This window comes from Python bivittatus, unplaced genomic scaffold (genome assembly GCF_059951505.1).
Source record: "Python bivittatus isolate LINGU-HERP-01145 unplaced genomic scaffold, Pbiv_v1 ctg000430_np1212, whole genome shotgun sequence".
Lineage (NCBI taxonomy): Eukaryota > Metazoa > Chordata > Lepidosauria > Squamata > Pythonidae > Python > Python bivittatus.
In genome coordinates, this window is record NW_028277071.1 from 1,716,287 (window position 1) to 1,742,700 (window position 26,414).

At 43.0% G+C, this 26,414-nt stretch overlaps 1 protein-coding gene across 1 annotated transcript; it reads left to right on the forward strand.

Moving 5' to 3' along the window:
- Positions 1-11,685: 11,685 nt before the first annotated feature.
- On the forward strand, positions 11,686-25,468 carry FIS1 (fission, mitochondrial 1). The gene is made up of 6 exons (XM_007435809.3): positions 11,686-11,779; positions 17,692-17,824; positions 20,047-20,123; positions 22,928-23,033; positions 23,836-23,943; positions 24,417-25,468. Exons 1-5 carry the CDS (start codon positions 11,735-11,737, stop codon positions 23,931-23,933), a joined length of 459 nt encoding a protein of 152 aa, XP_007435871.1. The 5' UTR covers positions 11,686-11,734; the 3' UTR covers positions 23,934-23,943; positions 24,417-25,468.
- Positions 25,469-26,414: the final 946 nt, after the last annotated feature.

Genomic DNA, 26,414 nt, shown 5'->3' on the forward strand with positions numbered 1-26,414 from the left:
TAACCAAATTTCACCGGTCGATAGCCGAGGACCCACCCCAATCCAAGCCATTCCAAGCTTGGTCCCTCGCAGCCCCGAGCCTTGGTAAGGTAAGGGACTACCTCCTCTTCAACTCCCCCCACCCCAATTATCTCCTCCCCATTTCTGCCCTTTTGGCTGCCCTACACCCTACTTTGCAGGGAGGCAAGCAGCCCCAGAACTGTGTGGCTCTGGGACTGCAAAAAGCCCTTGAATCGCAGCGCAGCATGAAACTGCAGCCACCCCTGGAAGCTTCAGCCACCCCAACAGCATGGTGCAAAGCCACCAGGTCCCAGGAAGCCCCAGTGGTGCAGCGCAAAGCTGCCATGTCTTGGGAAGCCCCAGCCATCCTAGTCCAGTCCCAGCTGTAGTTGCCCTCACTACCCTGGACTCCGAGGCCCCTGCCATCCTGCCCCAGTTGACCTTCGCCATCTTCTTGCTCCCGCTGCGGACCAGGCATGACTATCCTGGCCCTTCATGAGGCAACTGCTGGCCACATGAGGTCATCTTCCCCAGGTCTCGCAAGGAAACCGCCATGCACGACCATGGGAAGAACGCCTCTGGTGGCCAGCAGCTGCCTCACGAAGGGCCAGGACGGGCATGCTTGGTCAGCAGTGGGAGCAAGAAGACGGTGAAGGTCAGCTTCATATAACATAGTTTAAAAGGTATAATATAGTTTACATATAACATAGTTATAACATAGTTCAAAAGGTATCTTTTAAAATAGTTAAAATAACATAGTTTAAACAACATAACATGGTATTTAACATGACATGTTATAACATAGTTTAACAGGTATCTAGTGGTTGACTAATTCTTCTTGTCCTTCAGACTGGAGACCTAGTAATGTAAAGGTCAATGTGCAAAAAATGAGTTTATACTGAACAAAATGGCTTTTTTTCCCAGATTGGGCTATGTCTTGGATAGTATTGTCTTCCAAGTGGAAAAAATGCTCTTAAATCAGTTCACAGCTGGAAAATATATTTAGGCCAGTGGACAAGTCTCAGGATTTTGAGGGCATGTTGTGGAGACTCTCACAAAATGGCTGTCACGATGGGTAATGACATTCACAAGATGTCCATTCATCAGAAGACAATCTGTTAAATTGTTCTCTGCCATCCCTTCTAGGATGGGGTCTACACCATCCCAACATTTTTTTTTCCTGAGTAGGTCAGTATTTCCAGACAAAGTTGAAACTATCCACTATTTTTACTTTTTGAAAATGTTTCTCCAATCTCTTTGGGGAAAGTGGTACCCTGGGAAATCATGATGCTAGAGGCTGACACTTAGCTTTGCAGCAAATTAATTTCACATTTGCCAGCTTCCCCTGAGGCCCCTGTGGCTAATTGGTATGTATCAAGCCAATTATGAAACTCACACCCATATTTTTGAATCTGGCTGGAGTGCAGAAGTTAAATCTCAAGTTGGCAAAGTTGCTCTGGAATTAAAACAGCACCCCAGTGTATTTGCTTCAGTGGCTCCGTGATGCCTGTCCTGTTAATAATATGCTTCTGTAAAGAAACAGATTTTAGCAAAGTCTCGAGGGCTTGATTGTCTCTAAAGTTTATCCAGCTTGGAGCAAAAAGAAACTAAGTTTGTTTCCACTCCCTTTCACAGACAGGCAAACCATACGTGCCATTTCTATACTATTTGTCTTCCAGTGGTAGCCATAGTTTCTTCCCATTCTTCCCTCCCCATAAGAAAAAAAAAAAAAGTTGTGGTATTTTTGTATCTAAATAGGTGCTCTGCAAACAGATAGTGACTTGCTCAATTTTAACACAAGACAAAATAAAGTAATGAGCGCACAAACCCACAATTTCAACCACACAGCATGGGAAACAAAGCTGTTCTGGGAAAATTCACAGGGGTAATTTGAGGGGGAACGTACTCATTGCCAGCTTGATTAAAAAAACACCACCACCGCAAATAAACACTTCTTTAAAGTTTCCAAAGTTCTTATTCAGAAGTGGGTGTTCTAGAAAAAAAACCAGCTTTTCAAACACCATGTTTTGCTTCTAGCCAATTGTGGAAAAGTAATAGAAGCACTTCCAAACCCTGCCTTCTCTCCTTGTCCCCCACTTAAGATAGCTTCCACAGGAAGACATTGTTCCACAGGCAAAGCCATGTTAGTACCTGCTTCAGGTTTTCCTGTCTTCACTCCATTCAATCACACAATCAAAGAACTGGGGGAAAAGCCCACTTTTTCTGATGGCATTTAAATATTGAGAATCATTCTGTTGCTAATCATTTGCAGTAAGTTGTAAAGCGGTGTTGCTTAAACTTGGCAACTTTAAGATGTGTGGACTCCAATTCCCAGAATTCTGGGAGTTGAAGTTCACACATTTTAAAGTTACCAAGTTTGAGAAACACGGTTGTAAAGGCTTCATTAAAGTTGGGATGCCTTCCCTCTGTCCCATCTGCAGTATACATGCCACCAATTAGGAACCATCGTACCAGGAAATAGTGCCATTCCCTTCACCCCAATCATCTCCTGTAATAGTATGTGGGAATGACCTTGGGAGACAGGAGGGAGAGCTGCAGACTGGGCAACCGGCATGAAAAAGATGTCTCAGCCCACAGAGGGGGGGATGGCATGGGAAACGTTTCAGGAGGGACTCTCCTTTCCTTTTACTCTCTGAAAAACTAGGGAGAGTCCCTTCTGAAATGTTTCTCATGCCATCCCCCCCTTTGTGGGCCGAGACATCTTTTACATGCCGGTTGTCCAGTCTGCAGTTCTCCCTCCTGTCTCCCAAGGTCATTCCCACAGACCATTACATCTCCATTGCATTTGGGCAGCTGTCCATGTCCACAGCCTACAAGCAGCCCTGAGATATCCCAGCCTGGGTCTCTGAAGAGTTTGCTCTACCTGGATGGTGACAGCCTGCAGCAGCTAAACACTGTCTACTGTACTTGCCACAGACACCCCCAGAGAAGTCAACTCTTCTCTGACAATGCCGTCTTGGAGAAGGGCAGTTAACAAACTTTTCTCATCGGAAATGAGGAAATGGGCTAGATACAAGAAGAGAGCTTTGGAGAAGGAGAAGAAATTATGGCTGGTGAACCAAGAGAGATTGGTTCCAGGGAGCCTGGGACCAGACTCCTGAACTGTTCCTGGGTGGAGTCTGGAGACCACCACTGAAGAAGGAAGATGGCTAGCGAGAGATGTTACTTCTTGGCACAGATGGCCTTGGGGGATGCTGAAGGAAGAAGGCCATCTCCTGCCATCTAGATTAGCCAGCATAATTAAGATACTTGCTTCTAAATGGAGAGGGGGTTGTAGGAAAAGATCTACACCTAAATTGCCACAAACTTAAGCTAAGTACATTATATGAGAGAAAAGGTTTACTTTGATATTGTGAGACAGACTGGGAGAAGAGGCAACACAGTCCAAGTATCAGGGCTATGGGGCAGAAGTGTTTCAGAGCCTTAACTGACCCTAAATCTGGGAGTTTACTCTTACAATTCTCAAGATTATATTTTTATTCTGAATAGCGTTAAAGGTGCCTTTTCTAAATCCATGTGGTTCTCACTTCTTGGGTTTGCCAGCTTGGTGGTGGTGGTGGGGCCTTGTCAAATATATTACTACACGTAGCAATAGATCCCTGTCCCATTCCTTCCCTTGAAGCAAGCAAGGGAGGAGGATATGGAAAGGAAAAAAAAAATGTTTAAGTGCCTGACCAGAATGCTACATAAACTGCTTTACTTGTCTGAAAATGAAACTGGGAAACTTGCCTACTTCGTCTTACTCAACAGAAGAAAAATCACAAGGAGGTTTTTGTGTGCTCCATGTTGGATTACTTCCTGTGAACTCAACATCCTCATGATGTGATCACTCTTTTATTTTTTCACCATCCCCCTGACTTTGAATATTTTGGGGGCTTTGGGGAAAATTAAAAAGGCAAGAGGACTGCCACAATAGCCAAATTAGTTCTCAAGGATTTCCTTCTCCAAGAGTTGCAAAAGAGTTCATTCCTAATGGACTTATGTGCAACTCTAATTTCGTTGGCACCTTGGCTATATCGCTCTCTTCTGAAGACAAAAATGCAAGTATCTGCCAACCACAAGAGAGGATCTTTGAATTATAGCAGAGGGACATGGATCGAGGCACCCACATGTATGCTCTACAGTTAAATTACAAGGCAAATGCCCCTGGAACTCCAGATTTGTGCAAATATCAAACCTCAACTACAGTATTATGAGAGGAGTTCTCTAGAATCTCAGAGGGAAGTCAAGAACAATCCTGAATCGTTGTTCAAAGGAATTAGGAGGCTAAAATACAGTGCCATCTGGTCACCTTTCTCTGTGATACTCTCCCACTAGTTTGGTTTTTTTTAAGGCTCAATTATCTTTAATTCCATCAAATAGCCTGTAACTTGAGGATTTCTTTTTCATTTTTCTTTATCAGGGTATTGACCCCCATGTTGTAACCCAGCCAAACTCTTTGCAGCCTTTCTTTTCAAGCGTCTGAGCTCAGACACCCAAGACCTTCTTTGTTTTTGTACTTCAGAACTTAAGGTAGACAAATTCTCTTTTTGCAAAGCATTAAATCCCCCTTCTCAGAATTCTGCTTTTTGTAATCTCTTCCTTCCTTCCTTCCTTCCTTCCTTCCTTCCTTCCTTCCTTCCTTCCTTCCTTCCTTCCTTCCTTCCTTCCTTCCTTCCTTCCTTCCTTCCTTCCTTCCTTCTCTATTCTATTCTATTCTATTCTATTCTATTCTATTCTATTCTATTCTCCACCCAACTCCAGAGGACTCTGACCAGGGCCAGATTTCTTCTATATTTCATCTGCTTGAGCCACCTTGTAGCTTCATTTCCCCAGAGTTGTAACTGACTGGGGCAACCAATAAATTTAATAAATAAATAATAAGCCCTTGTCCTGTACACTTAGACAGAACTTCCACTGGTGAAGCACCTGGTGAAGATCACCAACCAACTTCCTCAGTGGAAGAAGTCCTGTCTGGGTGTCTAACTGTGTGCTTCTTTCCTTGTCTAGCTGAGGCTACAGTACTGCCTTAGAAGAAGCTGAGCTTTTCTTATGAATTACTCTATGGGTTTTCCCCCCAGTCGGTAGATACAGTAAATCATGAATAATACGCTTGATTCCAAAGGCCTTGAACAGCACATCTCTTTATAATCAGCGTAGCGATTACCTTGTTTTCAATCTGTAACTAAAGTGGGAGACTTGAGAGATAATATGCTTGCTTTGAGTTTTTGTGAATTTGGAAGATGAAGGCCTGCATATTCTCCTTACTATGAAATGTGAAAATAACTACCTTTCTTTCCCCTGAAATTTCTCTCACTTAATTCCTTAAATGACCCAAACTACATAACCTGTACTGAAGCTCCACAGCTTCCCAAATTACGGTATATCTCCACTTCTATAGCACCCACCTAGATTAGCATTATCATGCTACTTCTCTTGTCTTTGATTTTGATATTCAAAGTATTTTATTTTGTTTTTTGCTTTTATGACAGATTGGCATATTAACTGAGCAGTCTTTCTTTCCCTCTGTAATTGTTTTATTTGTTGTGCCTTTGAATCAGATTTGACTCCTAGCGAGTGCCTGGACAAGTCCCTGCAGTTTTCTTGGCAAGGTTTTTTGGAAGTGGTTTGCCATTGCCTCCTTCCAAGGGCTGAGAGAGAATGACTGGCCCAAGGTCACCCAGCTGGCTTGGTGCCTAGGGTGGGACTAGAACTCAGTGCCTCCTGGTTTCTAGCCTGGTGCCTTAACCACACCACCAAACTGGCTCTCTTATCCTTCTGAAATACTACTATTAAAATTTAGTTTGTATTATTTACCTACAGCTTTTTTGTTGTTGTTCAGCCACTAAGTCGTGTCCGACTCTTCGTGACCCCATAAACCATATCGCGCCAGGCCTTCCTGTCCTTCACTGCCTCCTACAGCTGCTCTTAAATTATTTCCCCCCGAATTTCATCATTTGAAACTAGCTTTATCTCTCTATTTTATTTGCACTGCCCTTTCATTTTGGTGTCTATTGATGTTTGTGAATATGCTACCCACGTGAGCCAGGACTTGCACCTTGATTTCTGAATCAAATCCTGATCTAAGCCTAATTCTGACAAAAGCAGAGAGGGGAGATCTTTGCTAACACATCTTAGCAAAGGGGGAAATACACGGTTGCCAAATTTGAAAGCCGCTCGGCAAACCTCCTGTGGCCATGTGAAAGTTTATAAAATACTAAGCAAGTAAATATTCTTTTGCTTCAACATTTTCCCGAGTTGTCGCATATTTTTGGTTTGGTCGCCTTCTTGATCTTATGACATGGGGCAGTGGGTGAGTAGGAAAGGTTTATTCTTCTGAAAGATCAGAAAAAACATATTTTGCCTCAAGCGCAGGAGGCAACACTCATAGAAAAGAGCAGATAGGTTCAGCTTGAATAAACTTATAATACAATCTTCTTTTCTCAAAAGCAGCTGTTGAAGAGATTAAGAAGCATGAAGGGGACAAATGGCACTGTGTCCACATGTTTTAGGAATACTACCAATCTTCATTTCAGCTTCCAGATCTGTAAGGTAATCATTGTTCTTCTAAAACAGTGTTTTTCAACCTTAGCAATGCTGGCTGGGGAATTCTGGGAGTTGAAGTCCACGCATCTTAAAGTTGCCAAGTGAGTCTTTTAAATAAATAAATAAAAATAAATCTGAGCTCCCGTGTTCCCCAATATGTCCATCAAGTTTTCATGATGGCTACCACATTGGTCCAAGCCAAGCAACTGTGTGAGGCTTGGGCAGTTGTAGGATATTAATATTACAGTCTCCTGTTATATACATCAGTATTGACTACATCCTCCCAGACCATTAAATGTTTTCTTTCCTTGTACATAATAGAGGAGGGATCACCTGGTGTCCTACTTTCCATCTCTATTCTGCTGCCACTATAGACATAAACAGGTTACAGCTGGAATCACCAAAGGCCACTCCCTTTCAAACCATCCATGCTAATTACCCACATTATTAGTTCCCATGGCTCTGGAAAATTCTGCGCTATTTTTTATATATAGATAAATACCTGGAGAGATAATGTGAATTCTGGCTTACGTTCATGTCTCTCTCCCTGCTTTTCCTTGACTTTTACCCTGTTTTTGCTGCTTAAATGATTTCATGTTTCCTGATCTTTAATAAACAAATATCAAGGTAGAAAGATATTTTTTGCTAGCTGTACTGAGTGGTACATGTGCTTTCTCTGATCGGGATATAAGAATTGACTGAGAGGGTGTTGGTGCAAACCAGACTGAAAATGATCCAACAACAAGAATTAAGTAATGACATTTCCCAGTATTTTGTCTGTCTCCTTACCTCTTCTTAAGAATGGTTGGGCTGATGGTTATCAGGGTGGTTTTGGTACCCACATCTTCAGGGAAATCCAGAGGAGGCAGACTGAATCTGAACTGGGGCATAGAAAGAAAGTACAAAACAAATTTGCATCCATTCTAAATATTTTTAAAATTACTATTATTATTTTGTATTCTCTAAATCAGCAGGAATCAAATGAGCCAATCTGCTTTTTATAGTTAAAGCTGAGCAGGGTTACTTCTACACTAGTTCATGGACAACCTACGCATTATGTTTCAGATATTGTCTTATCCCATTTTTTTTCAGAAATAATGTGAGATAACTTTTTCTCTTGGAATGCTAAAAGCAGAGACCCTTACAAAGCATCACTGATTTTTTTTTTTTCTTGATGTAGGCCCTTCATAATTTGTTCCTTGTCACTTTTTAAACCCTTTCTTTGCTCCTGCATTCAGTTGGTTTGTGTTAACTTTCACAACTACAGCATTCCAAATTCAGCCCTTCATTGGCAGGTTCTTTTTCCCAAGATGAATTAATTCGTCCTGGGAAATTAATTGATTAATTACTTTTGATCACAAAACATAACATGTAGAAAATGAATCATTGGTTGGTCTCCCCAAAAGATATAGAAGAAATAGAAGTGGAAAAAGGAACTGAATATTGTTGGTTGATTCATGTGGATTAGTGGCATGAGTGAACAGGAACAAATGGATTAAGGACACGAAAGTCTAGATAATTGGAGTTAATTGATAGAGTCAGACTGGGGTCATAAACTATTGAACTTTCACCCCTCAACAGAACATGCCAACAAGCTCTGTGGTTAAGTCTGCAAAAGAGTTGAAACAGGAAGATATTGATCAGGTGTGAAGTTAGCTAGCAGAAGAACAGGAGCAGACACGTAAATGTGTATTCAGATAAAGCCTAAAATAAAGATGTTCTAAAACCACTAAGTGTCCCAGATACAGAAAATCACCGTTTGTCATGGACACAGACACATATGGTTTGAAAATGTGTTATGTTATTATGGGATGTTAGCTATTAAGTACGCATGCTCAGCTATGTGACCAATCATGTAATCTCTGATTATGATGCTGTTTTTGAAAAGGTATAAAAGATTTATGCTTTCTATTTTCGGGGCTCTCTTCTTGGGAAGGGGTCCTCACTTACTAAGGTGCCTTAATAAATGAGTAACTGAGTTTCTCAAGTCCAGTCTTTCATTGGGTTAAAGGGCTGGGCTGAAAACCACGATTTGTGGCCAACAGAATGGACAAATTAAAGGGCAATTTGCAGGGAAAAAAACAAGGCTTTTGCTGAATAAGACTCACCTCTGAGTAAGTATAATAGGATCATGTTTGCTTGTCTTAATGGGCATTATAAGGATTCACAAAGACCCATCCTTATGAATAAATTCCTAATATACTCCATCAAATCATAAAATCATGCATATGAATATTGAGGCCAATGAATCTAATCCCTGCTAAGTGTAGGAATCCAAATTACAGTATATCTGAAAGGTGGCTATCTGGCCTCTGTCTGAGCCCATCCAGTGAAGTGAAACTCACTAACTACCTGGATAGTTGGTTCCACCACCAAATTACTCTTACTGTTAGTAAACTTTTCATGATGTTCATCAGAACCATGTTTCTTGCAACTTAAGATGATGACTCTGTGTCAGTAGAGAGCAGGTTTGACCTTCTTTGTGACATCTCCTCAGATACTTAAAAAGTACAACCATATCCATCCTTCTCAGTCATCTTTTTCCAAGGCTATTTCCCTGATTCTCTTCTCATCCTTCTTGGCCTTCTCTGAGCCTGCTCCAGTTAGGAGTCTAAATCTTTTTTTTTAAATGAGGTGCCAGGGACACACTACTACAAGAGGGAGGGTGTCAGGCCAATATAAAATGAAATAGAATTATTACTTCCTGAGGTTTGGAAACTAAATTCCACTTTTTAGAAGCCAAGATATATTGTTGACTCATACTCAGCTTGTGGTCCATAACAATTCCAAGATCCTTTTCAGACACAGAGTTGCATTTGATTCCTTTTTCCCATATAAATAATTTTGCATTTGGCTCTGTTACGTTTTATTCCGTTCTTTTCAACCCATTTCTTTAATACCTTAAGTTTGGTTTGAATTTTATTTCCACTCTCTAAAGTAGTAACCATCCACCCAATGTTCGTTCATCTTCACATCTGATAAAAATTTCCTCCATCACTTAATCCTTAATAAAAATGGCCAGGACTAAGAATGCTTTCCTCCAGCTTAATGAGGACCCTCTTGGATGCTGATTTCAAATCAGCTGTGGACCTGCCTTACAGAAACACATTCAGCCCATACTTAACAAGTTTACATAGGAAGGAAGTCTCATCAAAGCTATTGCCATTAAGCATAGAAAACATATTCGGTTAGGGAACCAAGAAATCCTACATTTTCTATAATCCCATCTATTTGTAAAATATTACCAATCACCCTCAAAGAAGGAAAAACATACCTGACTATTAGATCTGCCTGGTCAATCTTTTGCCCATGGGAACTGTTGTGCAGGATATTACTCTTGTCAACCACTGCACAATGATCATACTGAGAGCGCAAAAATGGTGAACTCGAGAGGTTTTCATGGAAGGAGGAAGATACAAATCAAACATCAAATTCAAATGTTTACATTTTTAAAGAGTTCACTTTTTTTCCTCCTCTCTAAATAAGAGTCATGTTTGACTGCTGACTCAAGACAATGACTCAGGAAGCACATCTTCATATGTCAAGCGAACCAAACAAGCTAAGTATGATGTGTGAATATGGCTCATCTGTAACCCTCTGCAGTTTAGTCTCCTGAATGTAGTGGAAAAGTTTGTTAGAGTATATAATAACAACAACAACAAAACAAAGCAAAAATAGTGCCAATAGTTATAGGAGCCTTGGGTGCAATCCCAAACCATCTGGAATACCCCTTGAAGACCATCGGCCTTGACAAAATCACCATCGGTCAATTGCTAAAAGCAGCTTTACTTGGAACAGATTATATCCTGCGACGATCCCTTTAACACCATCGAACAACAACATCTGCCTATCCCAGGTCTTTGGGAAGGACTCAATAGGTGGATAAAAATGCCAAATCCAGGCTAAACATTTGGCTGACTCTGCAACCAACCATCATCATCATCATCATCATCATCATTTAACTGTAACACAGTGACCAGGTTCACAAATTGCACTTAAACAATTGTTTTGCTTCACCATGATTTGTTGAATAAACAATTGGCTGTATCTGCACACAGTGCCAAGCCATAAACCATGCTAAACCATAAACCTTGCTAGTATATAGGGTGGGAAATTGACAGGACAATCCCGTTATTGTTGTGGCCATAATGTCACAAAATAATGAGAAAGTTGGGGAGTTTTTCAGGATTATGAATCAAGGCCCAAACTAGAGAAGGAGAGTAACAGAGGTCTGAAACTAGGGCTACCATTGCTAGTTTGCGTGAATCCAGGTGCTCACTGGAGGGCAGCAATTAGAGTTTACTGCCTCCCTTTGCAGACATCTAGAGGTCATTTTGTGGACCAGATGTGTTTGCCTTAGCTAAAGGTAGACTAGGCTGTCAGAATGATTCTTTTTTTTTTTGGCTTCAGCTTCTTGACCAGCGACCGAGGAGCAGCAAAACAGGAGCTATGTATTCACATCTCAGAGATTGTCCTAGAAAGGAGATGGAGCTGGTGAGAAAGAATCCAGAGGACAAGCCAACTTTGCTGCTCACAGACTATGCTTAATTCAGTTTATGGAAGCTGATGGGATTTCTGCCCCTTTCTTCAGCTGCAGAAGGGACAGGAAAAAGCAGGTGTCATCCTTAGTATCTGAAGGAAGGCCAACGTCAGGTGGTGAATGGCCACTTTTTAATGGATTTATTCTCTTTTGCTGGGTGCTGTTCTACTAGACTGAAGTTCATTTTTCCACACCACAGATAAGCACTATATTACACTAGGGCAGTGTTTCTCAACCTCAGCGACTATAAGAGGTGTGGACTTCAACTCCCAGAATTCCCCAGTCAGCATGCTTTGCACTCCTCTTTTACCCGCTCCCCAAACAACAGAGGTAGACCACCTGAAGTTCCGAATGGGAACTCCGCAGCCGCAAGGGCTGATGGGAACTGAAGTCCTAACGTAGGGGGGCTGCCTAGCCATTGGCCCCCTGCTCTTGGCGTTGTCATAGCAGCAGGAAGCTATCGCTCGACCGGTTTCCGGTTTGTCCACCAGAAGAAGCCAAGGACTTAAGCTCGCGTTGGTGAAAATCCTGGAGGCTTAAAAAGGTGGAGCGAAAGAGGTACCATAGAGATGAGGGCTCGTGAGCCTCAAAGTAAAGCAAGGTAGGGTTTCCGCTTCCGTCTCGCGGCCGCTTCCGTGTTTGGGCGTGATGGAGTCGGTTCTCAGCGAAGTAGTGGCGTTGGAGGATTTGAGAGTAAGTGAGCCCTGCCTGGTCCTTGAACCAGCGTGGCTGAGGGAAGCCTCCGAGTCCAGGAGCAGTCTACCCCTGGCTGCTAAGACGGAAAGCAAGGGTGTGGAAGAGTGGGTGTCCTTCTCCAGCCAGTCCCGGCGGGGGAAGTTCTGGGCTTCGGCTCCAGCAGGGCTGTCCTTGGATTAAGCCTAGTTCGGTTGGTGGTTAGGCTCGGCTGGATGTTCTCATGGGCAGCATAATTAGGGTTAAATTTGGTATGTTTCTGCTTAACCCTTACAAGGCCTTCAGATCTGGTTAGTCCTTTATTCCTTTCCATAGAACTCTTTTTCCTTTTATCCTTGGTTCCTTTCCTTTTCCCCTCCCTCCCCTGCCCTGGAATTCTTCAGTTTATTTTTCGCTGTACCATTCCCGTTTGCAGTGCACTAGTGCAAGAAAGCATGGGGTATATTCCAAGTTGTTGCACCGGTGCAATAAGTGAGGAGAAATCCAACATGAATTGACCGCCTGGCCCTAAATCTTTTGCAACCTGTAGGAAGGACATGACAGACATGCAGAGGCTTCCCTAGTCTTAAACACTTAGCAACTTCTTTAGAAAAAGTCAGCACCTAGCATTCCCTCAATCAAACCTGCCCTTTCCCTTGTAGCCTAGAACTATAAAAAGAAAAGATGCATATAAAATGTTAGTGGAGACAGATGAGGGATTTTTTTTCTTTTCTTTTTTCTTCTTTCTTTTCTTCTTTCTTGCTTTGCTTGGACCAAAATGCATATGCTGAGGCAGGTCTAGATCAATGTCAGTGATTAATCAGCTTTCTGACAACTGATAAGTACTCAGCCTGGGAACTAAACATGTCACTCCTGATAGTTGACATTGCATGTAATGTGTACCCTGCTAGGTATGGTGCAAAAATGATGTCCAGATTCTCCTGACTCTTGCATTTCAGTATGGTGCAATTGAAAAGAGATAACGTGCACAACGATATACCAAAAATACAACAAAACTGTGTTTAACTCCATCTGTCTCTGCTAGCATTTTATATGCATTTTTTTCTTTTTATAGTTGCTTTTTCTGAAGAAGTTGCTAATTGCTTAAGACTAGGGAAGCCTCTCTATGTCTGTCATGTCCTTCCTACATGTTGCAAAGGGTTTAGGGCCAGCATGTCAATTCACATTGGATTTTTCCTCACACATTGCACCAGTGCGAATATGTGCTTTCTTGGCTAGTGCACTGCAAACAGGAATTGTACAGTGAAAAATAAATTGGAGAGCGCCAGGTCTCTTACTCCTCCACGAGCAGCCAAATAAGAATAATAGCTGCTTGTATAATTATTAGAGGTCAAAAGCAGTATCTTTTAATAGTGCTCAGAAGATAGTGGAGAGTCTCCGGAATTCCTGCCTGTGAGATTTGGGATATTCCGGATTAGCTGAATCCTAGTTACTGAAAGGAGAATAGGGTCGCTAAGAATTGTTGTTTTGGTTTGGTTTTTTTGCCATTTTGTTCTTGAATGGAATAGAAAGAAATTAACATGGAGTACAGGATAAAGGCAAACTGAGAGATTTATCTTCCTAGGTAGCATGCTCCAACTGGTTAGTTCTCCAAAGCCTAGCTTTAAATTATCCTGTATTCAACCATGTTTGCGGTACTCAATTTGGCCTTATATTTGCTCATAGTCTGCTCCTGCTACAGAGTAGGCAGATACTGCATGATGGGTTATATGCTGGAAAGAGCTTTACCTGCTGAATTTGATCAGAATGACATTGAGAATTTGGCTTTTTTTTTTTTTTGAAGAATTCAGCCCAATTTTAAGCAGGACAAAATCCAGTGAGCCTGAATGTTAAAACTTGCTTTAAAAAAGTAGGAAGTGAGACAGTTCCACTAGGGGGCACCCAATTATTTCGGTGAACTATTGAGTACTGTATTTACAATATGAGCATAACTATTTATAGCCCAGCATATATACAGTATATAAAAATGTTCCGCTTTAGATTGTTTTTCAGAAGAGTTTCTGAAGGCTAATTCTCTCACTACATTGTAAGAAATATGACCGATGCTTGCAATCATTGAGTGTGTGAGCTCAAGAATATGCCTCATGGTGCTTTCCAAATGTTTTGTATTTATTTACGCATTAGATTTATACCCCACCTTTCTGAACATGAACTGAAGGTGGTCTACATAGCTTTTGTTCCTCTAAATTTTCCCAACAACAACCGTGTGTCATAGGTTGGACTGGGAGAAAGTAACAGGCCCAAAGTCACCCAGTATGTTTTCATGACAGAGTGTATGTTTGAACCTGAGTCTCCCAGTGCCAGTCCAAAATCTTAAGTACTATATTATTCTCGCTCTTCAGTTCAGGTCCTACGGCCCCAGCTAGTTGGCAGATTATTGTGGGAATTGTCCAGAACATCTAAAGGTTATTAATTGCTTACTCCTGAATTCATTTTGGTACTGCGTATTATCTTTATATTATGTATGCTGAAATTGCTCAGTAAAACAAGGTGAACTAACTAAACCAGTGTTTCTCAACCTTGGCAACTTTAAGATGAGTGGACTTCAATTCCACCCATGGCTGGCTGGGGAATTCTGGAGTTGAAGTCCACTCATCTTAAAGTTGCCAAGGTTGAGAAACACTGAACTAAACTGTAGGCTGCCATGATTGCTGTATAAGATTTAAGTTGGGCTTCATGGGGAATCAAGAAAGCCACAGGGATGTGTACATGAAGTCCATGAACTAAGAGTTGAGCTCACTTCAAAAGAGAATATCCTTTTTATTAGAAGGACTGGATCTACCGTCATTGCCTTTGGACTTCAAATACAAAATTGTGTAGGCCCAGAGGTAGCTGGCTGCCAATTTTTGTGATAGGAAGTCCTATGGGCTTCTTTCTCTTCAAGAGGCAATGTACTATTAAGGTTTATTTTGGCTTTACTTAAGTGTTTCTAGACCTTTAAGTGATGGTGTTGCAATTACAATGTTGTTTAAATAGGTTCCCATTTCCATAAAAACAGAATTAAAAGGAGGCTTTAGGGCAAAGGGCATTTTGAGTGTGTACTTTTTTAGGAAACATGGGTTTTCAAGCAGGCTTGTGTGACGTGACACCTGGTCTTTGGCCATCCCAGTGATCTCTCCACTAAAGGTCACCATGTTCTCACCAAGTGAGTAGAAGCTGTGCCTGAGGGCTTTCAAAACTCACTTCTTTATCAAAAGGAATATAGCTAACATTTTTTTCCCCACTGTTGAGGTCAAAAAGACATTCATACATGTGAAGGGGGGGGGAAATCCCTTTGATTCTTTTTCATTGTGGCAGCTATCTTCTGCTTGGGCTTGCAGTTGTTGGCCTGACCAGCTCAGACAGCTGGCAGGAGACAAAAGATCAGTGTTTTGTTCCTGACAGTACAGTCACAGGCACTGATGTCCCTGTGTGCTTTTGTCTCTGCAGTCTTGCATAATGTTTCATAAGAGATCTTGTTGGTGAGCTTGTTCTTGTTGGAGCCATTCTTTCTCTGACAATGTTGTGTTCTTGCTGGGCACTCCGTGCATTGAAGCAGCAGTACCCTCAAGGGAGTCACTGTGTTCTCTGATCTTAAAACATGCACCTGTGCTGTTCTGCATTAATTGAAAGTATTTGCAGTTAACTCTTCGATTTAGAAAGATAACTGATTTCCAGTCCTCCTTTAGTTGCAAGGAATAGTTTCTTTCATCTGTTTAGGTTCCAGATCAGTGGAGTAAGAGGGGAAGTTTGCAAAGCATGAATTTCTCTCCCAGTTAGAGAAGGTGCACAGGCTTCTTTGGGAGAACAGTGTCCTTACGGTGCGTGTTACATTTAGCCTTAATTTATTACATTTGTACGTGATGTGTTTCTCTTCCTCTCCCCACAATTTATTTGCACAAGGGCCCCATGTGGTAAGTTATGCCAAAAAAGAAAATGAAGAGCCTAGAGTCATGCAGTCAGTTTTGCAGCTTCAGACTTGTCTTCACTTTTCTGCTTATTGTCTTGGGGTACCTGGGCTCTAACACGGCGGTGAGAATTGCACAGCATGCTAAAAGTGGGGAGGTGAGAAATTATAATTAGCTAAAAGAATATCCAAAGCCATCTGCAGGCTATGAAGAACTGCCCTCCCAGAGTAAGATGGACCACTTTTGTTTTTTTAGTTTTTCTTTCTCTAACTATTTATTTATGTTATTTTATTTTTGGGGAGAGGAGTTCCAACCACAAAACTGAAAAATGAGGAAGCTGTAGTTTTTTTCTTCCTCGGTAGAGGGTGCAGAGACACTGAGATTATTTTTCATAGGCTCCACGGATGAAAAACCCAACCTGCTTTGGGGGGCTGTCAAGTTACATCTGCCTGCCTGCCCAAGAAGGGCAACAGGAAAGCACAGTTTTTTTAATGGCAGAAAAAGAGAGTCTCTGTTCATATTTCCCACTACTATGGTGGAGGGGAGTGTTTGTCTCCTCTGCCACTGCACTTTTTGTCTTTCACCAAATCTATAATATGCTTTGCTTGGTCCTGACTCAGAGTAGGGTGTGAACCCAGCTATTCTGGTTTGTGAATCATGGGCTTTAGCTTGGTGCAACTTTCTCCAGATAGGGAATCCTCCAGACTTTAACTCCCAGAATTCACAGTGGTGGATATCAGCTAGGGAATTCTGGGAATGTCAAGTCCAACGCATCTGGAGCCCAGTTCATTGTGGTTCACTTAGGGAACACAGTGGATGAATATAGCTGATTGTGACTTTGGTTACTTCTTTTATTGTGTGTTCATACGTATTAGGGCTGTCAGATTAAGTCTGTAAAAATCTGGACAGCCTCTAAGATGACAGGAAAGGTTGGTACTCTGTACTTGCTACCATGTAGTGTCTGTTCAGATTTTTGTAGCGTATGCCTCTTAGTCCTAGAATATATTCCTGTCTTTGGTGCAGTTGAGGCAGTAGCATGCCTTCTGCTGTTGCCTTTTATTGTTTATTATATCCCTTTCTGAATGGTTTTGTGCACTTTGGAATTTTTTTCCTTTTTCCCCAATCTTTTCCTGCCTCCTTACAGCAAAATTGTACTGTCAGTGCAATTTTTCACTCCTGTCCCCCGTCTCAGATAATTTTTTTATTCTCATTTGAAATCTAAGATGGGCTTCTTACTGACTTCTAGGAAGACAAATGTTGCTTTTGAGCAGGCTTGTAATATTAGCTAGTCTGCATATGCTATTTGGTTTCTACATATTAATGTACAGGCAGAAATTCAGCAGGCCATGTTTTAGTGCCGTTTGGTTCTATGGCCAGGAGGGTCTGTCCCTGTTGAATATGCTGCCGAGAAGTGAACCCTTGTTCTGGAATGGCACCCCACACTGCAAACATACACTAGGCATACAGTGCCAGCTGGCAAGTCTTGGGGGGAAATGGCAGATAACAATGCCAAAGAATTAACCTCCATTCATCTTGCTTTGTCTTCGTGATAACTTTCTGGGATCAATACTTTGAAAGGAATGACAGACTGTCAGACGTTCTTCCTTGTAAGCACCATAACTCCATGAGAATGGATGCTGTCCCCAAAATAAGTTTCTTTTTTAGTCTGCTTAATAAGGTTCCAGTAGTGAAGCCTTTCCCAGGGTGGTACCTTCCAGAAGTCTCTTCTAGCCTGGCCAGCAGATGGACCTATTGAAGTTTATGGGTTTACTTACCGATCACAGCTAGAAGGTATCATATTGCAGAAGGCTCTTGTACAAAGCAAGGAGAGAGATCTGGCTAAAGAGCTGCTGTGATATGGGTAATTAATATTGGGCATAATGGACAAATTATATAAGCTGATATAAGGAAATCTCCTGTGTGTGTGTAGAATAGATGATCTTGGCAATGGTGGGTACTGGTAATTGCAGTCTGATGGTGGACTTCCCTTCCATTCCTCCAACCTTTCTCATTTGTGTTCTCCAGAGATTCGAGAAGAAGTTTAATTCTGAGCAGAATGCAGGCGGCGTCTCCAAAGGAACACAGTTTGAGTATGCTTGGTGCCTGGTCCGCAGCAAATACAATGAGGACATCAAAAAGGGCATTGTACTTTTGGAAGGTGAGCTTTAGACCAGCTGCAAAGTGGCACCCTTGATCTCCCTTACGAAACGCTTTCTTAAGAATAAATATCTATGTTTCCTTTAATAATATGAAAGTTGACTTTCCCCTGATAGGCCTTACACATATGGCAGAGGATTGAAAGGGAGAAGAACAGTTGTGGAAACAGAACTGATCCAACCTCCAGTGCAGGCATTCTTATTAATCTTTCAAGATGACCCTCCACACTGCAGTGGTAGGGAGCTTAAGAGCTAGTTTCACTTTCTAGTTCAACTGACCATGTTAACTGAGAATTCTGGGTGTTACACATTTCTCACCAAAACTGCAGGCTGTCAGTTTGGGTACACTTGCCTCTTCTAGAAACTGCGGCAAAAAATTATTGTAGAAAAAGAGACATCAATCCTGGAGAAAAGTGGTTATTTGTGAAGAACATTATTTCATACCTGACATGCTTCAAGCAAAGCGCTATTTCAGATGAAATAGCAGTGCTTGGCTCTCGGCAGGGGGATTTTTTCCTTTGTCAAGGATGACCACCTTTGGTTTTTGTTCCTATGAGCATCACTTTACCTACTTTTGAATGGTGTGTACTGTAGAATAAGTGGTTGACCTTAATAGTCTCTACTTCGATATATAGAAAATGCAAACATGACTCATACAGCCTGCATTTAATTTATTCTTTCACGCTTTGAAGGAAAACACTTTCATTTATTTATTTTGCCAAAGTTTTGTCCTAACTGCAGTAGCTGGGTTCAAGTGGATTAAAGGCACTTGTAATTCAGCGTCCGTACAAGGTCATGGCTGAGAATCCCACAGACAGTGCAGAAATACAGTAGTTCCCTTTCCGTGTTCTCTTCCCCAGCAGAACAGTACTCTTGAACCTGAAGGCTCAGTTTGAGTGAAGCGTGTGTGTGTGTGTGTGTGTGTGTGTGTGTGTGTGTGGTGTGCTTCTGAATTCCTCAAGGTTTCAGCTCTGCTGTGGGGAAAAAATAGGAGGCAAAGATTCCTCTTTCTTCACATTATGTATAATTTTATAAGACTGCTGTATATATGATGTCACCCAGTCTTGATCCTTTTCAGTGAGGGTGCCTAGAGATGATAGCTGGGAGTTGGGAAAATGATCGAAGCTTGTGTAGGGTAGGGATTGGACTAACTCTGCTTCCCCATGGCTGCTGTGAGCTGGGCAATTCAGTTCCAAAAAAGGGCTTTGAAACATTCACTAGTATAACTTCGGCACCTTTTCCAAATCCAGTCCAAAGCATTGCACAGCCCTACCTTTCTTTCAACTTTATTGATTTAGTCTATTGACCATATCAAGTATAAAGGAAATAAGATAAAATAAAATAAATGCCATTGTAAACATACAAATAAGAATGAATAAAAATATAAGTAAAACTATGATACAAGTTCATGTCAAGCCATCACCCCTGCAGTCAACACCAATCTGATCTAAATAATCTGCCCTCTTTGTAATTGCCTTTGATATAAAGAGTGCAGTCTTACTGGTAATACGCAGGTTCTTGCCCTGTAAAAAGTAAGAAAGTTTCTGCTGGCTGCTCCAGTATTTTTTATTTTTTAAATATAAAACTAAATGGTCAGTCCTTTCTACTGAGTATAATTTGCAATCAAACAGGATGTGTGCAGTATCTTCAGTAGCTGGGGCACCACAAATAAATAGTCTTTCTTCATATGGGGCTCCTTGAAATCTCCCATATCTTACCATAGAGTCTAATTGGTCGAACAAGCTCTAGTAAAAGCTCTTCTAAGATATTGGGGTAAAGGAGTTGTTAGATACTTTTCTAGTTGGAAGGCTGATTTGTGTTGGGCCAGCCACCAAGGACTTAAGATGTTTAAGTGTGCTATATCCTCTTGAGCAGCACAGCCCTACCTTTTTCATTGCTTTTTCTGCCCCACTTTAGACTTTTGTCCAGCAAGCCCAACGGCCTGGGGGCAAATACTTTTGTACCCCATGTCTCCCTGAGAGTGGCAGCCTTACCTTTGGCATGCTAAAATCCAGGAGCCACCATGACACCTGGACTTTGGTTGCTAAAGGCTCAATCTGGCTGCAAGTTCATGCTTGTGTCTGGGCCTCGCTAAAGCGATGGAGGCATCTTGTAGGCAGCTCTGCCCATCGTGGCTCCTCTTCCATTTTCTCTTCAAGCTGAGTACAATTATTAGAAACCGATGTAGCTCCGTTTTCTGCCATTTGTTTTTTTTCTTTTTTAGAACTGATGCCCAAAGGGAGCAAAGAAGAGCAACGGGACTACGTATTCTACCTTGCGGTAGCCAATTACCGACTAAAGGTGAGCTTGCTGATAGCCGCTCTGTTTCCCTTGCTTGCCACTCCTCTCGATTCGCCAGAGGTTCGCTTTTATGTCTGCCTCTGCTGAATTTCAATCAGCTGAAATAAGGCTGGAATCAATGCAGCTTGGGATTACAAGCTACAACAAGATATATTCTATTAACACAGTGTTTCTCAACCTTGGCAACTTTAAGAGGTGTGGACTTCAAGTCCCAGAATTCCCCAGCCACCTGGCTGGGGAATTCTGGAAGTTGAAGTCACACCTCTTAAAGTTGCCAAGGTTGAGAAACACTGTGTTAAAAGAAGGAGAGAGAATTTAAGTTTTGAATGCTTTTGCCCAGGGAGTCTGGGGAGGAGGAGGGACATGAGAAAGATGCTTGGCTGACCACATTCTTACCTCTCCTTTCAAAGCATCTCCATCATCTGGTCACCCCCAGACTGTCTGTGTTGACGGTAGTCATGAGATTGGTTAGCTGGCATACAACTTGTTCTTCTTCACTACCCATCCCTTTTATCCCGGTCAGCCCTCCAAGGTAGGCCAGGTCAGGAAACAGATTCCAGAAGATTTATTGGAACTCCTTTTTATTGATGTAAGCTATAATAACAGAATCTTGAAAGCCTGATGGTGTTTCCCCTCCCTCCCTCTTATACCAAAGCTAGTTAAGGTAGAGCCAGTTTAAGCCTCTTTCTAATGTTCTCTTCCTGTCCTGGGCCTGAACTGTGTTTTGCTCATTGCCTCCATAGGTTTTCTACAGGGTTATCTCTGTCATTTTCTACAACCCCAAACAGACTGGTTAGTCTAGGCCAGGATTGTCTGTCCTTTACCATTTAGGCCAATGCCTTCAGGGAACAGCCAATATAGATGTTGAGTTTGATGGCTGACTGTGGCATTCGGAAGGCTTCGGTGAGGCAAATGACACTAATCTTCTCCTCTACACTGAGCCATTTTTTTTAACCCCACCTCAAAGCAGACCTCTAGCTAAGGATATTTAAGCTTATCCCATCACCCCCAGCACTTTTCTTCCTTCAAATTTGAAAATAAATCTCAGCATCTGAAGGTGTCATGGAGGTAAATGGCACCTGCTTGTTTTGTCTGGACCTCTTGAACATGATGGGTGGAGGGTGGGATTGCAAAAGAGGATCTGGAGAGATGTAATTGTTTCCCAACCTTGGCCGCGTGCAGGGGGTTGACCCTTTTGGCAGGGATGAAAACCCCGTGCTTCCTGTTAACTTGGCCTTGTCTTATCTCTGAGAACTAATCCTGACTTCATAAACTTTGTGGAAAGCAGGGTGTTGCCCATCCTTATCTGTCTTGGCTGATCCTCTTATCTCTGCGTTTTATGGACTGCCTCACTGCATGATCATAACTCTTCGATCCTTGGGTGTGTTGTTGAGGCAGCAGTGCAGATAAGAAGCAACTTGGGTCTGAGGGAGGATCTGTGCAAAGCACAGCTGGGTGAACAGTGCATTCTTAAGGATGTTTACTCAAGAGGAAGTCCCACTTGGGCCAGCTCTAGGATATGCAGCCTTAAGAGCAGAAATGGAAGGGGACGATTGATGGAAGTCCAGACGTGTTTTGAAGCTTCTGTGTGGTGCAACAGATAAGCTATTGGGATTGTGGGATGAGGAGGATCCAGCACTGAACCCTCTCCAGCTCAAAACCTATGGGATGGTCTGGAAGCTGTTGTCTCTCTGTTTAACCTGCCTCCAATTAGTAAATGTTGCTCCTCTGAAAAAGAGCTAGTTGCCAGATGCCAGCTTTCACTCCATTCGCTCCTTGTCTAAAGTAAAAAAAAAAGAATGGAAAAACATGATATCTCCCTCATATATTGGGACTACAGCTCCCAGTATTCCCCAGCCATCGCATCTGGAGGGCCTCAGATTGAGAAGGGTGGCTGCAGAGGAATCTGGGCCTTCCTTGAAGTCGTCTTAGGCCCGAAATCTGGAGAGTCCAGCGTTTTGTTCCTAGCCCTGGCAAATTGGGCCAGTGCCTTCTTGTTTGTTCCCACTATTTGTTTTTTAGGTATCCTGATACTGAACATGGAGAATTATGTTGTGTTCAGTAAGCATGTTTGGGTTCTCTTTCTGTAATATTGGACAACTCCCTTGGAATGCGTCCATAGTCATTCCATAGATGAAGTTGCTTTTCGTCCATGTAACCCTCATACCTGTCAACTTACGGGTTTTGACTCTCCCAGTTGTTTCTACCTGTCCCACCCAGTCTGGCAGGAGGGGCGTACTCCGGGTGCTATGAGCTAAGGAATGTTGGCGGGGTGGGGCCCAGGAGGAGGGCCTTTTCTGCCATGGCACCCGCCCTCTGGTACATCATCCCTCCTGAGACTAGGCTAGCCCTGACCCTGCTGGCCTTTCTCAAGGCCTTACAAACTTGGTTTTTACCCCAGGCCTGGGGCCCCAGAAGTATGATGGGGCCTGTCTCTCGGCTTTATTGACCATTATTTTATGAAGCTCAGCTGCTGTGTGTTTTTATTTTACATTGTGTATTTTATTTGTTTTTATCTATTTTATCATAAGCCACCCAGAGTCACATTTGTGAGATGGGCGGCTGCATAAATCAAATAAATAAATAAATAAATAAACTTCTTTGTGTAGTTCCTGGGGTATTTTCCTCTCCTGACCATGCTTGAGAATTTACAAGCTGCCAGTCCTGAAACTTTGTACCCATCCCGTTTCGTTCTTAGAAGTTGAGAAGATCCACCTGCTTCTGCCCTTCTTGCTTGCGATGGGCTGGTGTGACTTCATCTGGCACCCTGAATATGACAGCTGCTCTTTCTTTCTCTGTGACAGGAGTATGAAAAGGCTCTGAAGTACATCCGGGGGCTGCTGAGGACAGAGCCAAGCAACACGCAAGCCTTGGAGTTGGAAAAACTGATCAATAAAGCTATGCAGAAAGGTTAGGGGGTAGAGGTGGGGCAGCCCTGGGAGGATCAGTCCTTTTTAGCCCAGTTCAGTCATAATGGTCCCAGTCCAAAGAACTGTGGCAAGTGTGCTCTTTCCCAACCTGGTTATCAACCTCTGGATTCTCCTGCTTTGTAAAGAATTGACCTAAACACAGTTTCAGAGCTGGGATACAAAAAGATAGGATCTAGCAAACTGTGAAGTGCAAGTGCCCAGCAGCGGAAGCATGTGAACCCTGTGCTTTTAACTGGTGCAAAAAACTCAGGTAATTTAGGTGGGTTACTTCCATCCAGAAAACTCTTAAAAGGGGAGATGGTACTCTCTCAGCAAACCAGGTTATTTTACACACACACACACACACACACACACACACACACAATATATTCATATTCCTAGAGTGCAGTGCTAGGAACAGGTAAGATACTGAGCAGAACCCTCAAACTCCCAGGCCTCTGGTAGAGGACCCAACATTGAGGAATACACAGATCTCCCATAGGGCTGAGAGGGGAATTTTTTTATATTTAAGCCCATAGCAGCTAACATTTGAAGATCACACAGCGATTGCTGTGACACCGGGAGGGACCTGTGGCAGGGTTGATGGTCAAGGGAACTTGGTCAGCCCTGGGAAGGCAGCAGTGGCAGCTGTTACTCCTTTGAAAAGGTGGGGGGGGAGATGAGTCGGTTACCATGGCAATGGGTTTGTCCAGCCCACTCTCCAAAGCAGCAGATCACAGTCCCTTGAACTTCTCTATCTTTAATTAGCACTGAAGGATGATGCCTCCTTGTTCTCTCCACAGATGGTCTGGTCGGCATGGCGATCGTTGGCGGAATGGCATTGGGAGCGGCCAGTCTGGCTGGCCTTATCGGCTTGGCCATCGCTAAATCCAAATCCTAAGGTGGATAGGGTAGGCCTCCCTTCTCTTCCTCTGGTGGAGCAGCCTGGCCTGGCAGCTGGAAGACTAACCCTTCAGAGAAGCAGAGGGATGATTAAAAACATGTTGTTTTCCTCAAATGTCACTAACCTGACTAATTCCTGGGTCCTCTTTTTCCTGCCGATCAGTGGCCATGCTCATGAGGCAAAGGGGCTATGATAACGCAGTGGAAGAATGGCCAAGTAGGATTACAGAGAATGAGGGGTGCCCTGGGAGTATAATCCAACTTCCCTGTTGTGTTAATCCAAGTTGAGGTCCTTTGCTGCGGTTCATTTATTGTCTCTCCTGTACTGGTACAAGAAGATGCACTAGTCCTCCTCTCTCTCTGCCTTTCATTTGTCCCAACCACTAAGAGTTTGGAAGTTCCTGCTGCTGAAGTACAGGGCCAAAAATGAACCCACTTGGTGTCCCTTCTGGAGAAACCAGAATGTTCTTCTGCCTTTCAGATGGAGCTTTGACCAAATACCGGAGACAAGACAGCCTTCTGAAAGCAGCAAGTTTTCCTGGCCGGAATCTTTCCTTCACTTGCAAACTGATTTTTCCCCCTCCTTCTGGGCTTGCTCTTTACCTGTATCACAGTGTGTAGTCAGGATGAACGCATGGTCAGCACTTGGTTTCTTGGAATTTTCCCCTTTATGGCTAGCTAGACTCCTGAGTTCTTTCACTCTCTTTAAAAAACATTTTGTGGAGCCGAAGGGGCTGGGTTGCACCAGCAAGAGAACTAGGCCCACCACTTTTGGCTTCTGATGGTTGTGGTGGACCTCTCAATATGTAGGTTTGGTAGTGGTGGGCAGGAGGTTGAAGCCACTTTAGGTCACTCCAAGCAACTCCCTCTCTTGCTGAACTACGATGCCCAGCATCCTTCACTCCTGGCCATGCTCCCTAGGCCTGCTGGGATCTGCAGCTCACAAGTTAGCTAGCCCTGAGTAAGACATCAGTCTCTATGGTGGCATAGATACTGTTCCGCTATCATGAGTGTTCAAAGATTTGCACCATTGGGTGCAACGTTACTCATCTCCTTTTCCGAGTAAGGCATTTATATTGTTCTCTAGCCTCTGAGTGTCATGAAGGAATAATAAAACAAATTAGGAGAGTAATGTTATTGGTTTCCTTAATTCTTGGTTTCTGCCTTTCAGGAAGGATGAAGGAAGGGCAAGTGACAAATCATGTCATTGTGCAAATGCTGCAACGTGTGTACTGCACTTGCCCCAGACATCAGGATGCAAGTACGTAACGGTGCTTGCACAATGACTTCACCCTGAGCCTGTTAGTGTTTTGGCATCCTTCTGGCTTACTGTAGAAACCACCGATGGACCATGATCACTTGCCAAACTACCTGGCTATTGTCAAGCATTCTGGGATCTTTGGAGCTCTCGGATAATATTTCTGTATTCCTGGGCATTTGCCAGGGTCTGCCTGGATGACAACCCCCTTTTGGCTCACCTTGTACTCTGATACATTGGCAGCAGAAAATGGCTTAATTGCTCTGAAGAAACCTGTGCCAAATGCAGCACAGAAACCAGGCTGATCTTTGGGAAGGAGCAGATGGCTTGTTTGGCAAGCCCTTGGCTGGGGGTGGGGGCCAGCTCAGCCCTGTGAACAGACCTGCTCACATCCTGGAAAAGTCCTTGGTTCCAGTGCTTGTTGAAGTTTTCACCATAGCCTGTGGACTGAGCATGGTGATTCCTTTTCCCCGCCCTGCCTAGAGTTACTGAGATGTAGCAAGTAAAGTGATTCTTCCTATACTGGGGCCTTCTGGTAGTAGGATCTATCTGGCACTTTTTTTTTCAGATTTTAAACCTTAGTTCCCAAAGTGCAGCAGGTTTGTCTCTTTCTTTTTAAGTCAAAGGGTCTGAAATAGCTCTAGCTCATATTAAATTCAGTATCTCCCTTTTAGAATTACTATTTCCTGAACAAAGATGGGACTCAGCGTGGCATAACAGTGAGTGCTGCATTGAGAGGAGGAAAGGACTAAGCCTGAATCTGTCTAGAGAGGTCACATTTTTCCAAGCGTGCCTTCTCTTTCATGGCACTGCGTTATGGAACAGCCTCCCTGTTCTTGGTTTCTTCAGAAGGCTGCGAAGATGTGGCTCTTCCCCCAGGCGCTGGGGCCAGGAGGTTAATGGCGCTCTAGCGTGGGTGGGTGTGAGATCTTGGAAATGAGATTTTTATCGGGGCCTCACCCTGGTTTTTCTTTGAATTGGTTTTATTTTTGTTCACCACCCATGGTTCCATGGGTTATGTGGGTGGCCATAGAGGGAGGGAGGGAGGGAGGAAGGAAGGAAGGAAGGAAGGAAGGAAGGAAGGAAGGAAGGAAGGAAGGAAGGAAGGAAGGAAGGAAGGAAGGAAGGAAGGAAGGAAGGAAGGAAGGGAAAAGCAGCCTTCTCCCCTCCACCTCATTAGCCCCTTCTTCACAACAAAAACTTTGGGGAAATAAGTTCATA

Excerpts from the sequence above, each read along its gene's own strand:
- FIS1 (XM_007435809.3), top strand. The coding sequence starts at position 11,735 with ATGGAGTCGGTTCTCAGCGAAGTAGTGGCGTTGGAGGATTTGAGA. Across the intron at positions 20,124-22,927 it reads TAGCCAATTACCGACTAAAG|GAGTATGAAAAGGCTCTGAA; the intron begins GTGAGCTTGCTG and ends TCTCTGTGACAG. Across the intron at positions 23,034-23,835 it reads CAATAAAGCTATGCAGAAAG|ATGGTCTGGTCGGCATGGCG; the intron begins GTTAGGGGGTAG and ends TTCTCTCCACAG.